The 15434-nt window shown below is 40.8% G+C and overlaps 2 protein-coding genes across 2 annotated transcripts in view; both read right to left on the bottom strand.

Moving 5' to 3' along the window:
* Nucleotides 1-492: 492 nt before the first annotated feature.
* Nucleotides 493-6340, bottom strand: LOC138602891 (cytochrome P450 2K1-like). The gene is made up of 9 exons (XM_069674509.1): nucleotides 6089-6340; nucleotides 5846-6008; nucleotides 5487-5633; nucleotides 4121-4281; nucleotides 3483-3662; nucleotides 3256-3397; nucleotides 1799-1983; nucleotides 1562-1703; nucleotides 493-1467 (listed from the first exon to the last, which is right to left on the bottom strand). Exons 1-9 carry the CDS (start codon nucleotides 6299-6301, stop codon nucleotides 1280-1282), a joined length of 1521 nt encoding a protein of 506 aa, XP_069530610.1. The 5' UTR covers nucleotides 6302-6340; the 3' UTR covers nucleotides 493-1279.
* Nucleotides 6341-7993: 1653 nt separating this feature from the next.
* The window catches only part of abca3b (ATP-binding cassette, sub-family A (ABC1), member 3b), a 35143-nt gene continuing 27702 nt past the window's right edge, over nucleotides 7994-15434 (bottom strand). Inside the window, exons 23-31 of the mRNA XM_069674505.1 lie at nucleotides 14901-15059; nucleotides 14144-14316; nucleotides 12827-12961; nucleotides 12507-12701; nucleotides 12223-12410; nucleotides 11949-12119; nucleotides 10719-10915; nucleotides 10526-10599; nucleotides 7994-10151 (exon numbers count right to left, since the gene is read on the bottom strand). Coding sequence (XP_069530606.1) covers nucleotides 10020-10151; nucleotides 10526-10599; nucleotides 10719-10915; nucleotides 11949-12119; nucleotides 12223-12410; nucleotides 12507-12701; nucleotides 12827-12961; nucleotides 14144-14316; nucleotides 14901-15059 — 1424 coding nt within the window. The 3' untranslated portion in view covers nucleotides 7994-10019. The remainder of the gene's footprint in view (nucleotides 10152-10525; nucleotides 10600-10718; nucleotides 10916-11948; nucleotides 12120-12222; nucleotides 12411-12506; nucleotides 12702-12826; nucleotides 12962-14143; nucleotides 14317-14900; nucleotides 15060-15434) is intronic.

A 15434-nucleotide genomic window follows, 5' to 3' on the forward strand; every position in this document is an offset into this window, starting at 1 on the left:
TCACTAAATCACAGGTTTTGATTTATGTACCACCGTTTTGGGGAGACAGCCACCATCAGATTTGACACAAAGTCAAATCAGGTGAACTGTGGCAGCGTAGAAGCACAAATTAGGCCGCCACTCCCTTATCAACACCTTCTCAACAAGCACAACAACAGATAGTAAATCTCTGTCTCATGTATTTACATGCACAGAGATGCCCAGAGAAACTGGTTGAGTAGCTTTTGTGCATCTCCTCAGCCAGTGTAAATCCCATTCTCTATAATTATACACCCTGGTAAGTGCTGACTAAACTACTGTTGGTGTCAGGAGCTGTTTAATGCGACTTATTCCCTCCACTGTTATCAAGCTCAGCACCATGAATGAAGAAGGATTAGGGTTGATGAAAAAAAAGTTACTTATTGTCTTTTCCATAAAACAGGAACCATAGAAAAACATTTTTTAATAAATGCAGTTTATTATAATTTTAGATGATCAAGAAGCAGGTCAAAATTCACTTTCATCATAAACGATTAATTCTCTGTTATTTGCTGCAATAAAACAAAATTAAACCCTTTTACCAATTACAATCTACTCACTACCTTAAACAAATATGATCTATAAGAGGCAGGAATATACAGGCTACAAGTCTCATTTATAAATGAATGATTGTTCAAACTAATGTCCACAGATTACAAACATCCTTTCACCAAGTCAGTGACTCCACCTGTGTATGACATCAATCACTTTACCCATGTAGTATCTGACCTGAGATGTGAGTTGCTTACAAGTGACTCTGGAAAGTTGTTAATGCAGGAGTAGTAAAACAAATAATATGCCCTGTCGTAAATGATGTATATGGTACTATAAACATGCCAATTAGGAGATAACCATGTCAGATGTGTTGATGATTTAGGAGTCCTTTGGGTTGAAGGTCTTTGTGAAACAGATGGTAAGAGAAACAGACACACACCCCGGACATATATAAGTGCATGTTGAACTGTGTTTCGGGGAGACACTATTTGGCTGAGGGTGATCTCCCAGGTATTCATGAAGCCTGACTGATGCTGATTCTTTGTAATAAATCTATGCTTATATACAAACAAGTCGGTGTCAACGGAAGTTCTTTTCATCATCTGCGCATCATCAATGTCTGGGAAACAACACCCAAAACCAATTCAGGTTACAGAAACAAACTGACTGATCGAGGTAATTGCATGAAAAGGCTCACTGCCCTATGTAAGAGTTATATTCATACATTGGCAAAGGCAGTTATAATGCAGTGCAACAGATCTCTTCCTCATTGGCGACTTACAGCACAAAGCTCATGAGGTGATGGGTTGAGTATGACGCCCAAAATTGGAGTCAGATCCAGTTCATCCTCTGTAACTCCAGGTGGAGGAGTTAAACGGAATCGCTGGAGGACAGAGGTGAAGAAGATGAAGAGCTCCATCTTGGCCAGATGTTCTCCTAGACACGCCCTGCGACCTGAAAGAGATTTGCAAGTAGTTAAACTACATGAAGCTGTGTATATCTATAAAGATCTCTGTAATTCATAAACAACTCTGGAAAATAGTTATACCTGCAGAGAATGGCATGAAGGCATCTCGCTTGACAAATTTACCCTCCTTATCCAGGAAGTGGGAAGGGTTAAAAGTGAGTGGGGTCTCCCATTCGCTCTCATCATGCAGAACAGAAGTCAGCAGAGGAAACACAACAGTCCCCTGTAGGCAAAAGAAGACAGCATGTCTACCATAGAGAGATTTAGGGTGAAAGCTTATTTTCAAATAAAGTACTGAAACATATGTGAACACCTTACCTTTTTGATAAAGTATCCATGGAAGGTGATGTCTTGGCTGGTTTGGTGAGGTATACTCGTGGGGACAATGCTGGCTAGTCTCTGTGTCTCATGGATGACAGCATTACTGTATGGCAGGTTTTTCCTGTCATCTACCCAGACCTCACGGCTTCCAACCACCCTGCTCAGCTCCTCATGGACCTTGTCTGAACGCACAAAGCAATAAATTTATATTCTTTGCCAGCCTTTATTTGAATGGGACTGTAGAGTCACAAGCTATTCTAGCAGCTCTGTGAAGCTCAACTTTGGCCCAGGTGTGCTTTGAGCTAAACACCACATCAGCATGCAAAGATGTTAAAGAGAGGGTATTATGCTGTTTCACATTTTAAGACATAAATATAATGTCACAATGTTGGATGTCCAGACTAAACGTGGGTGAAGTTTCAAATCTGTAGGTAAAAGTATGTTGGAGTAATCCCCAGGCTTCTCAGCTCAGTCTGCAGGCTGCTGTAAATGCCAGGTTTCACACAGCTTTTTCTACAAGCTGCACTTTGTGACATCACAAAGTGCAGCCTCAGCAGGCTTCGGAGTGCTGGCCAATCAGAAGAAAGTGGGCTTGTAGGGGCGAGGTTTCTTAAAGGGACAGGGCTGACTGAGTCATTTCAGGCAAAGACAGTGTGAGGGCCTGCATAGAGCACCAGTGTGAGAAAGCTGAGGAGTTTTTTTAACTGTAAATTATGCTAAACTACTCCACAGGTATAACAGAGTGAAATTTGAAGCTTGAAATTAGCATAATACCCCCCCTTTAACAATGGCAATTTATAATGGTAATGTTGAGCATGAGAAATATTTGCTATGTTCACTGTCTTACTTCACATTAAGTATAGCAGAGTTTTACGGACCTAGCATAGCAGTCAATCCACTACAAAAGTTAGCTGTACAGAAAAAGAATAAAAGGCTTCAAATATTAAAAAAAAGAGTAGGCACAGCTTCAGAGAGTCAATGTCAGTACAGCTTCATATTATCTTAAAGTAGTGTATGATTTTGTGCTGCCCAATGGACTTCAGACTAGGGGAAAGACAGAACTATATGAGTCTCATTTACAGGGCTCTGATAGGAAAAGTGTTGTGAGTGAGTAACAGCCAAGTGACTAGGCATAGACAGAAATTACCACCTTGCGGTTGTATGCCTCTGCCAGCTAGTCAAGTTGGACGGAAGGATGGACAGACGGACGGACAGACAACCCGAAAACATAATGCCTCCGGCCACTGCTATTGCTAACGCGGAGGCATAAAAAGGAGGGGACCCAGAACAGAACCCAGAGGGATGCCAGTAGTTAGACTACAAGGGTCAATCTTCAATGGAATAACTGCACAACATCAGCAAGCATCGTCAACAAGGCCAGCAACACCTGGGATGTGCAGCTCGAACATCTTAGCACAGTACTATAAAATCAGAAGCCTCATCTCTATTCTTACCTTGTATTTGTGGATATTTGGCCATGAACAGAAAACACCATCTCAGTGTCTGTAGAGGGGCACCAGTACCAGCTCCAAACAGGTCGATGACTGAAACTGTTAGGTTTTTCTCATGATAGTAAGTGTCCTTTACACAGGAGTCCTGGGAGAAAGAAAACCAGAAAATCCTTATTTTTAAAAAAAATCTCTATTTTTGTAGATAAAAAACGACAAAGATGTTGTCTCACCTCTTCTTTCTGCTTTCGAATCAAAAAACAGTCCACAAAGCCCCTGCACAATTCAGGGTTCAGTGTTTCTTTCAGTCTCTTGATATTGTCTCTGACATCTCTGCGAGTTGACTCAAAATTTCTTAACACCACCTGCCGGTTTTTGAGCCAAGAGAACAGCCTGGGAAACATGTTGTAAAGCTGTAACACAAGATAAAAGCATTTAATCAATTTCAAAGATTTATAATTTCTTGCCCCATGAGTATTATCTCATATTACAAGAATCATTACAAAAACAAGCTTTTGAGTACAATATATTAATTTGTGAATACTAAGCTATTAGACCTTGTTTTGATTGGTTACTTCCTACAGTTTAATAAGTACTTTCCCTTTCAAACTACCTGCAATTTATACCAGTGTATTTTTGATGTCAATTTTTTAAAATTTGATTTAAAAATAAAATCCAAATCTTGTGAAAATGCTGGAAGTCAATGTTCAACCCTGTGTTAGACTGTTTTGAATAGCTTAATAAATCAAAATGAAGTTGGACAGTACATTTCCTATAAATCCTGCATACACTGATCAAAATGTTCTACCTCCTGTGATTTCTTAAATTAACATTAAAACCGCACCAATTTTAAAGCAAATACAAAGCTTACGTTGATTGATGTAGAACCCAAAATAAGTGCATTGTCTTTGCTTCTTTGCACCCAGCTTTTGAATCGGGGGTCATCGTATTCAAACCTGCTTCCGTACACAATAGAGGCGATGACATTGTTTGCTGCATTAATCGCCGGACCTGATGTATCAAAGGGTTTTCCTGTGAATTGGCAATGGGGAAGAAAAAACAATCTTGTTCCATTATAACAAACCTCATTATGACGTACCCATCCATCTGTTATCTATACCGCTTATCCTGTTCATTGTCAATAACAGGGCCGAGACATAGAGACAGACAACAATTCACACTCACACCCTAACGTACGGGAAATTAGTGTCCAATTAACCTGACGAGCATGTTTTTGGACTGTGCGAGGAAGCCGGAGTACCCAGAGGGAACCCACGTATGCACGGGGAGAATATGCAAACTCCACACAGAAAGGCCCACTTCGTCCGAACCGGGGTTCTACCTAGGAACATTCTAGCTTTGAGGCAACAGCGCTAACCACTGCACGGTGCAGCCCCCGTGATGTATACATGGATACGAAACTAAAAAAAGTGTGTACTAAAAAATAGGTAATGGGGCGCTGGTTTAGCTCAGTTGGTAGAGCAGGCGCCCCATGTACAGAAGCTACAGCCCTCGTTGCACTGATTGCAGGTTTGACTCCTGGTCTGCCGATCATCTGGTGCATGTTGTCCCCGACTCTCTCCTCCAAACATTTCCTGACTGTCCTTAGCTGTCCTGTCAATTGAAAGGCAAAAAGCCCCAAAAATAATCTAAAAAAAAAGTAGCGATATTTAAGATTTCATACTGTAAAGCCCTCATAAAAAAAAAAAAAATTGGCTTGGCTTGAACTGTTATTTATTTCTGTCTTAAGAGTTTGTAGGCTCAGCCAACATTTCTCAAGCACAATATAAGTTACTTTAGTTCGTCTACAACAGATTACATGCATTTTGGGGGTTTTTGTGCCTTCCCATATGGGGGATACAGTATATCATTATACATCTACCAAGATGTATAATGATTGGACAAATGGTCAATGATTTATGGAAAATGTCTCTGAAATTTGGCAAATGAAAGTTTTGTAGATTTGCACCTTGTCTGCCTGTCGAGGTTTTCACTTTCTGGTCATTAATCATAAACCACCATCAAGGCAAATGGGATCATATTGCTTCTGCAGCATTTACAAATCATCTCCAGCTATGAGGCGAAGTTTAATGTCTGTACCTCACTTCAACTCATTGCAAATCGATGATGATTATAATAACAGCAAATGGTTTATTATTGTTACAAAACAGCACAAATAATTAAGGTCTATAGGGTTTCTTCTCTTCTGGTTTTGAATTAAAACATAAACCGCATACCTTGATGCTGTTCAAACACTTGGATCAGATGTCGGCATTCCTCCAAGATTTTATCCTCTGCTAGATTTTTCATCTCAAAGTCTCTGAGTGTGGTCAGGGCAAAACGCCTCATCTCTTTCCATGATTCTCCATTTGCAAACACAATCCCTGTTAAACATGGCACAATAATTAATCTGCAGGCTACGACTCATACTATTAGATACAACGCACATCAGGGGTCCGCCTTAATAAAACAACCTATGACCGTCAAACACATGACCGTTTATTTATTATTTCACTTTTGTTCAAACATTTGTGTAATATTTGGTTTGAGCCAGGAGGAAAACATACAGTAAAAGGTCTGTTAAGGAGGGACATACCATGGCCTTGAAACAACTCGTGAAATATTGGAGGATTGTGTCGTTCTCCAAACTCTTCTGCGTGGCCGACCAGAGCCTCTTTGACTGTCTTGTACCCGGCCAGGACCACCACTTTCTTTGTCCCAAGGTACACCGTGAATACAGACCCATATTTTTTTGAAAGCTGAAAAAATGCCAAACCAAAGACATTCAAGTTAACTGCTACAAAAAGAATCTGTTTTGGTTACAGAGCGCTAAACTCACCTCACAGAGGGTTATGTAGGGTCTCTTGAGGTCCAGCTGCAACAGGTTGCCAAGCAGGGGAAGAGGTTTTGGTCCTGGAGGCTCTTTCCGCACTTCATCGGAGTTGAGACTACTGGAAACAAGAAAGCAGAGAACAAGCAGGAGAGCGGCAGCACCCAACAGAGTGGCGGGACTGGAGAAGAGGAAGGAAACAAATTCCCCCAAAAGAGACATTTCTTCTGTTCTGACAGTTCTCCTCAGACTGATTCTTCACCTCACATCACCTCACACTAACTTGCAGATGAAGGGTAGGGTTTTTAAATTATCTCTCCACCCACCTGTGAACTGTTGAGACGGGTAAGAAAGGTTGGCTTGAATTCGTATACTCAAGGAGTGGTTTTCAATCACCAAAGTAATGATATCTATGAAGATCGCTAACCGTGACAGTTGCAACATGTTTACACCGCAACAGGTTCCCCCAAGGGTGCAGCCTCACCTGTACAGTCGCAACATCAAATAAGAGGCAATCATATGACTAACCATACTAACATAACAGGTGAAAACAATAATGAAAAAATGAATTATAATTATATAACACAAGATTACAACGAAGGTTCACTTATACATTGTCAACGGTGTACTTAATTATTTATTGTGTTTTATTTAAAAGGGACCATGTACAGTTTAAAACATAAATGTCACCATTTGATGCACCGTACCAGATTATAGCTTTAAGCTAATTCGCATCTGTAGTCCCTTGGCAGGTCAACACAAAAGAAAAAACAGGACAATAACAAACAATACAGAGTAAAGTATACAACAAAGTTACACGAGAAAGAACACACCAAAAATGCAAAGCTACACACAGAGCAGCACATCCTAAATGCATGCTTGTCAAATAAAATCAAGCCGTAAAGACTATAAGACGGGAAGCAAGGTCAGTGAGTGCAGAGCTGAGCAGACTTTTTAAGTTGGTTTTGAAGATGCTGATAGAGCTGCAGCTCCTCACAGCATCAGGCAGGGTGTTCCACTGATTTGTGGCTTTTACAGAAAAAGCTGATTGCCCAAAAGCAGTGCGGCGAAATGGTATCGTACAATCATTTGTAGAGGATATTCTTGAGGATCTAATAGAATTTACATTATATTTGTTTCACCTTTCTTAAGTAGCATTCATAACTTTCCCTGTTTTATATCATAATCTACCTTTAATTCTCTGCAACCATTCATAGCTCTGTCTTACATATCTATACCTCTTCTTAAATGCATTATTATACTCGTATGTACAGCAAAGGAAATTGTCAATTCAGTTTCATATTTTCAGTCTTACTTACTTAACCCTCTTCGTTCCCTGAGGAACAAAAGGGTGCGACTATCTGCTTCCATCTGGTGCTAACCAGTCCTAACCCAACCTAACGATGTTGTGCCCCAAGTTAGGTTTGTTGTTTTCAGTTCCGAGATCACAGTTCTCCTCCAAGTTGTTTTTGGCCTCCCTTGTTTCCTTTTTCCCCAGGTGGAGTCCATCTCAAGGCTACTTTAGGAATGCTGAGGACATGTCTAAGCCATCGGAGGCTCCGATGTTTGCAGTGCGACAGTTTGTGTTTTTGTACAGGTCCTCGTTGGAGATCTCTACCGGCAAAAAGAGGCGACATATCTTCCGGAGACGTCTACATCACTCTCAGCCACTCACCGGGATTCTAAACCAGACATTTTTCACATCACACACACACGACACATTTTCAGTCACTGGAGCTTTTCTTTTCCCTTGGCAACAACCCGGTGATTTTAAGGTTTTACCTTGTGATCATGCTTCTTTGCACATATATTTTTATAAAGCTGGCCTCTGAACTTTCAAATTGTATTCTCCAGCCGTGCAAATACATTCAAAATGTGTGAACAGCTTCCTGGAAAAACGAGACCAGGCTCTGGTTTTTGCTACCACTTGCATAGAGCATTATTTAATTTAAAAAGAAGAGCGATACATATACATTTGACAAGGTCAGTTCCATGGTACAGTACAGTACACATTCACAATGATGTAAATTCCCTTTTTTTAAATAAGATACACTGTATTTCAGCATTAAATCAATCCTTCAATATCAGCAGCGCGAACCTTTTTCCATTTTTCCCTCAAGCTACGTGTCAAACATCGCAATTGATTCAAGTCGTACATGTAATGAGACGGAAAATTGTGCAAATACACAAACAAATGTAACGAAAGTGGAAAATTAAAGGGTAAGTCCTTTAAAGTCCAGTAAGCGACATATCTGTGCCGTTATGGAATGTCAGTCTCTTTTTTCTCACACACATCTGGTGACATCAAGAAACTGTAAATCATAAGACGCTTCAAATGAAGTTAGTCACTGCGAGTGCCTTTTGCTTCCGCTAACGACATTAAATACATTCATGTCACTGCTGTGAAGTCTGGGAACTGACACTCGAAGTTCTGCTAGTTCATCACATATGATAAAAATTGATCTTTGACGTGGATGAAAAGCAAGAAAACAGAATATATATCTCTCATAGTGTTTGTTCTTCAAAATATTCCTACAGAAAACATTACAAAGAGGATGTGAGAGGGCACGCTTTGACATAAGGTTCATCAAAGCACATCTGAATGAAGGAGAAACAAACATTGCGCTGATCAGACTTCCTCAGAACAAGGCATCTTCAATATCTCTATACCATTGTTGGGCCCTTTTATTGCATTCCCTGCCGTTCCCTGAATGAGCCGCTCTAAATCAAACACGACACGGCAGTAAGGTTTGTACACTGCACAAGAACAACCTCTTGGCTTTAGTATCTAAGGACTATCATAGCACTGTTTAAGTAATGAATTTAGGAAATCATGTGTTGTCATAGGAGGAAGGAAACAAATTCCCCCAGAAGAGACATTTCCTCTGTTCTGACAGTTCTCCTCAGACTGATTCTTCACCTCACACTATCTTGCAGATGAAGTGTAGGGTTTTTAATTATCTCTCCACCCAACTGTGAACTGTTGAGACGGATAAGAAAGGTTGGCTTGAATTCGCATACTCAAGAAGTGGTTTTCAATCACCTAAGTAATGACATCTATGAAGGTCGCTAACCGTGACACTATTTCAAGGTTCACAACAAGGACGGCTTTCTAGTAGTGGCTAGCAGCTTTCTGTTCTCGCAGTGTCATGCACTCTGCAAAATGTCTTTACACATGCTTTCATTAATGTGCCCAAAACAGTCTTTAAAATGAGTAAATGTTCTGCTCTGGCTTGAATGAGTAAGTGGTTTTTAGTACCATGAACACATCACATTATTTACATCTGGCAACAACATTAAGAGGCTCTTAAGGATAACCAGGCATTTCGTATAGGGCAATATAAAGAAACGAGAACCCTCATTAAGTTAGATAAGGCGCAAAGGTGTGCAACGATTTCATAAACGTATCAAATGGAGTGGTTCGTTCTCTCGTGGTGAGATTAATGATCACAAAAAAAAATTATTGGAAACATAATCAAGTGATAAAATCAAATCATAAATAACAAAAAAAAAAAGACAAAGCCTCTCAAGTGCACACACGCAAATAAACCCTGTCACACAAAGTTCAGAGTAGTGGAAGGATCCAGTGAGTGGAGTCATGGTCTTTGACTTCACCACAAAAGGTGCAGAGTTCATTACTTGGTATCATCAACATCCCCACATCGCCATTCCTCTGACTTCCTCGACACACAACAACAATAACATCAGCATGAATGACCCAACAAAGACACGATGATGTGGTACAGTAATAGAAATGCTGAAGTTTGTTTTTTGGCGACTGGCCCAGTGTGTTTGTGTTGGTGGCGGTTCAAGGTAAAAATGGAGCTGGAGATCCCCCAGCCTGCGTGTATGCCCGCTGTGACCGAGGAAAGTCACAGAGCTCCGACACACACACTCTCAGTAGAAAATGGACAATGGATGGACGGACTCCTCGCTCCACTTACTTCCTCCCACTCTCTGTGCAGTGCTGGAACTGAGCGAAGCTGAGAAACACCTGCTCCAGTGATATCTGACTCACGCAGTAATCTTCAATGCGGTATTTCTCTTTGGCTGCCTCTAAAGTGCCAAACACCTGTGTGGGAGCGGGGGATAGGAAAGGAGAAGAAAGCTGTTATACGAATGCATCTCTGCTGTAATCTGCTGTAAAAATAAGCATCATTTCAACATTAAAAATACAAAGAAATACAATTAATTTCCGCCATCTTTTTCCATTCATATTGCTTCTCAGGGTTATTTGGGGCATTTAGCAGAATGCATGTTTATAATATATATATATCTTAACAAAGTAAACACATCATCAGGATGGCAACATGCTGAATCAGAAACATGACAAAATCACAGAGAAGAAACATTAGAAAGCACTTGCATTGTACGTTTTGTCCACTAGAGGGAGCTCTAACACAGCACAAGTGCAGAAGAATACTGTCTTTGTATAAATCAAGTTACCTGTGCCCAGGTAAGTGTTTTGTCAGTCAAATGATAGTGCACCATTCCCTGATGCTCATCCTTTAGTTGACTTCCTGTGGAGGGAGAAAATTCACAAGGTGAGCTTTGCTTTATTATTAAATCACAGTTTTAAATGAACAGAAACGCACCTTTGACAGCTTTATATAGCACCAGATCATCTGTGAATTCTTACCTGGGAAGGTGCTTTCAATGAAGTCTTTAAACAACAGCAGGTCGCTGTCCTCTAACTCAGCATCTATGTGCACTTTAGCCAGCAGGGTGTAGCCGCTGCCAAACTTGCTCTTCAGGTGTTGGGGACTCCCGAGGCACTTGAACTGACCGTTGACCATTACTGCCAGCCGGGTGCACAGCGCCTCACACTCCTCCATACTGAGGATGGAACATATCCCAGAGATGGTTAAAGGTAGATGGGAAATCTACTATAATATTCTATTATATTACTGGATTACTATTATTAATGCAGTATTGTGTAAACAGCATTAATAATAATAATGTATCATTATTTTTATATTTGTCATATTTTCGAAGTTGTTCTAAGCTTTTTTCTTTATACCTGCTGTTAGCAGTTCAACCAAAGAAACATTATAATAACTTCTGTTTGGGTTGCTTTAAGTACATTTTGCTTAAAGGGGACATACTGTATTTTAGCTATGCAATCAATTTTATATTACTCTAATGTGTTTTTGAATCACGTTGGTAAAGTTTCGTTTAAAAATTGTATACATATTTTAATTTAATTATTTTTCGGAGCCTCTCCTTCCTCCTGAAACGGCGGACAGTATTTAGAGTGACTGCGTAGCCCCTCCCCAACATGTGCGATCCCACGTGGGGGAGCGGCCCACTGCACTGTCACTCCAGAGTTATAGAAAACATGGTTGCTCTAGGATCGGTTATTCAGCCTTATTTATACGAGCCAGAATCGCCAGGAGGTATCAGAATGGTGAGTTGAAATCGACTTGACTACAAGCTAGTGCAAGAAGGCAGCCTGAGGTGAATGACGGTGAATGACGATTGGTCGATTTCAGTGAAAGCAAGGTTCTACGTAGAAACCTGCAGCTGTTCTGAACGGCCCATTTCAGAGGCGACCTTTTTTAAAATGTCATTCTGGGAAAACATGGAATTATGCAGTTTTCACTTTTTCACCGTGACAATAAACACCCAAACATGTGAAACCCATGAAAATATGAGAATATCCATTCAAAAGATACGGCCCCTTTAAGTGTGATATAAAATATAGGAGTTTTACAGTAAATGAGTATTTTTACATTTTACTATTTTTTATTAGGTAAAAGATAAAATGTATCTAAATCTTTTACTTTATTAGGTAGTGGAAAATTAAGAATACTAAATAATGCACCTATAATAGCAGTATAACAATATCATACATACTATTAAAGCTCACCTGTGAGAAGTGATGATTATGGCCTTTCCAGACTCCCGTGTGCGTGTAACAGCGTCCCACAGCAGCCTCCGGGCCACAGGGTCCATCCCCGTCGAAGGCTCGTCCAGGAAGATGACAGGAGGTCCACCAATCAGAGCCATGCCTGCACTCAGCTTCCGCTTATTACCGCCACTGCAGGGGTTGATAGTGTCATATAATTTAAACACAGACTTACCCAAGAGAACAGAGCATTTTTCAGTAAGATGTAAACCGCATGACACAACGGTCTACCTACCTGTAGCTGCGGACCAGTTTGTCAGCATGCGGCTCCAGCAGCAGCGACCTCAGCACGTTCTCCACACAGCCAGAAACATACTTCTCTGGTATTCCCCTGAGCCTGGCATACATACTCAGAGTTTCTCTTCCAGTCATGTGGTCCAACACGGCGTCAAACTGGGGGCAGTAACCGATACGCTGCTGCACCTGCAAACCAGAGATAAACAGTGCAATGAAGTTTTGCACCGATTTATCTTAACATTAGCTGACGTGTCCTTTCCTTCCATCTGCCCCTGTTCTTACCTTCTTAATGTCCCTCAAGATGCTGTATCCATCAATGTAGGCGTCCCCGGAGGTAACGCTCTCATCCCCTGTCAGCATCTTAAAGGTCGTTGTCTTGCCTGCGCCATTGAAGCCCAGAAGGCCGAAACACTCTCCTTTCCCGACAGCGAGAGAGAGCCTGTCAACAGCCAGGAGATTCTGCCCGCTGCTGTACACCTGAGGAGGAGAGATAACAGTGGGTCTTTTATATCTCACAGACACATGTTTCAAACATAAAGCACTCTCTCACAGTGTTTTAAATCCCATGCTCACAAGGACAGGACACGTGCAGTGCTACACACCTTGCTGAGCTCCTGCATTACGAGGGGGCTACCAACCATGGACTCTACCATCGGCTGGCACTCATGGACCCTCTTCCTCTCGTCGGCCACATCCCTGTCCTCTGGGAGCAGTGCTGCATCCTGTATTAGAGGAAGCTAAAACACACACACATGAAAGATAGAAAGTATTATTCACAAATATTAAAGACAGTGTGCCCTGTCTAAATAAAAAGATAAGTGTTTCCGTACATCGATTAGAGCAGCTTCAGTCTATCAGATTACATTTGTAAAATTAGCGAGGCAAAGACAGTGCTGATAAATGCAGAGGTGTTAATAGATCTTAGACCTGTGAAGAGCCATAAAAAGCACCTCATTGCCTCTTCTGTTAATTTTGGAAAGACTGATGAGCATATTTCAAGCCTGTTTCCCTGATTTAATAATCAGTTGCAGATCCAGACAGTGCTGCATGTGTGACGTGCTTTCCTTTTTAGACTGTTTGCCGTCATCAGAGCGTCACATTTGTTTCTTTTTCTTTGGATTTTCACTTATTTTTGAAGTTGTACCTGTAGTCAGACAGTAGATTACTGTTTACCCGCAACACTTGCAGAGAGCGGAAAAGCAGCCGCTTAGCTCCGCCTACCCTCTCTGGCAGACCAACCACTGCTGGGTGATGGAAAACACGTCACTAACTGGGCACCGCTTGGGATTTCTTTTCCCGCAAATATCACGACTGACGCCCAGTCTGTAATACTGCAAATGCAAAGGCTTTCATCGGTGGGCCATAGGCTCAATCACCATTGTGTTACCTCACTCAGTGACATTTATTTAAATAAAAATATTCAAGATTATTACTTTAAAGTATTATTTTTATGAAGTTCTTTTAGAAAAAGAAGTGGTTAATTCACTTATTTTAATAAAAGTTAACTTAATTTACTTTGTGGATCTACAACCACATATTAAGACGTCACTACTTTTTTTGATGCTTCAGTTTTTGATTATATTTAACACAATTAAAATGCTTCACAAGTGAATAGAAATGGAAAGATGCAATTCCCCCATCTCACACACAGTGAATCGGGACCTTCTTATATAACATTAAGTACACACTGTGAGGTTCATCTGGCAAATTCTTTGAGATTTGGCGACCCTCTCTGAGATACGTAGAAGAGGTGCTAAAGCTAAATGTGAACCCTTAGAACAGGTGTGACGAGAGGATATGGGTTTGGGTCAAATATCCCAGGTAACCTCTCAATAGCCCTGAGAACTAGGACAATCTCTATTTTTATGTATCTATTATCTCTTCCCTCTTTCTCTATATGCTGAACTTTGATATCTTACCTGTTTGCGTCTTCTGCCCAGCGAGGTGAGGATTCGCCGCAGAGTGCGGACGCACTGCAGCTCGATGACAAACAACAGGATAATGTAGACAACACCTTGAACCGAGAAGGCTACGAGAAAACGGCCCACACCGGGCTCTGACATTGAGAAGTAGTTCGTCTGGTATGTGATGTCTGGAATCAGAAAAGCACGGAGTTACATCCAGAAAATATGCAGGATTTTAAGAGGAAAGCTGTTTATTCTGATTGGAGTTTATTTAGGAAGTGTAAAAGAGGGGATAATTAGACTTAAAAATATAATAAATTGCATCTTGAACAATGTTGTAAACCCCCACCCGTCTCCCTTCTCTTTGTTTTCCTTTACAGGAAGTATTTGTTGAGCTATCCTTGTTGTCACAGGAGGACCTTGTTTACTGCAAACTATGCATGAGGACATAAAATCTTAATCTTAATAAATAAATCCATCTGCTCCACTTACTATTTGTTTATTCTTTGTTGAAAACTGGAGGCAAAGACTTTTTTTATAGTTTAAAAAATCATAAATATAATCCCATTCCTATGCATTTGAAATACTACCACCCACAGGATGACTCATCTCTACAGTTATATCTTCCATATCATAGATGCATCATGTATTTAAAATGATTCAGGTAGTAGACCACATTTATGCCGTTTCATAACCACAGCAGGCAGTGTTCCCACTCTGTACAAAACAATGACCTCTTCGGCCTCCCAGGACACATTTTGGCAGTACTTACTTAAGATCTTGCAGAACGCCTCGCTGATTGGACTGGTGGTGCAAAAGGAGAGGAATTGGTAGTTCTGGTAGAACTGGCTGAAGGACATGCCCAGGCAGTAGTTTGGGAAGATCAGGAACACCTTATCCAGTAACCGAGACAGGTCTTGCAGGTTCAACTCTGGGGAATGAGTTCATCAGAAGACAGTCAACAGAAATGTTGAGGAAATACTTTTTTTTTTTAACATAATTTACCCGCATTACTGCTGATTTCAATGTTAAACTGTGGAACCTTTTATCAGCAACGTCATCTAACTTTTATTTCAATCTTCTCTTCACACAGGCACCCCAACAAACCAGTAGCTAGAACACGATCCCTTACTGTTTTCCCATCAACAAATACTACAACGTGTAATCTACAAGGTCATGCTAGCAGCACTGATGCAGGAAACTTAACTCAAATCCACGGCCGGGTAGGCAACTTATTCATTCCCTTTGTACTATTTAAACTCTGCACTGTTATCAGCCAATACATAAATAGTACATTGTTTCAACT

The sequence above is a fragment of the Semicossyphus pulcher genome, unplaced genomic scaffold, assembly GCF_022749685.1.
Source record: "Semicossyphus pulcher isolate SPU_LCO1_2020_fin unplaced genomic scaffold, fSemPul1.0.p SCAF_23, whole genome shotgun sequence".
NCBI classification, from domain to species: domain Eukaryota; kingdom Metazoa; phylum Chordata; class Actinopteri; order Labriformes; family Labridae; genus Semicossyphus; species Semicossyphus pulcher.

Excerpts from the sequence above, each read along its gene's own strand:
- LOC138602891 (XM_069674509.1), bottom strand. The coding sequence starts at position 6,301 with ATGTCTCTTTTGGGGGAATTTGTTTCCTTCCTCTTCTCCAGTCCCGCC. Across the intron at positions 1,984-3,255 it reads CAAATATCCACAAATACAAG|ACAAGGTCCATGAGGAGCTG; the intron begins GTAAGAATAGAG and ends TTGTGCGTTCAG. Across the intron at positions 1,704-1,798 it reads ATGGATACTTTATCAAAAAG|GGGACTGTTGTGTTTCCTCT; the intron begins GTAAGGTGTTCA and ends TTTTGCCTACAG.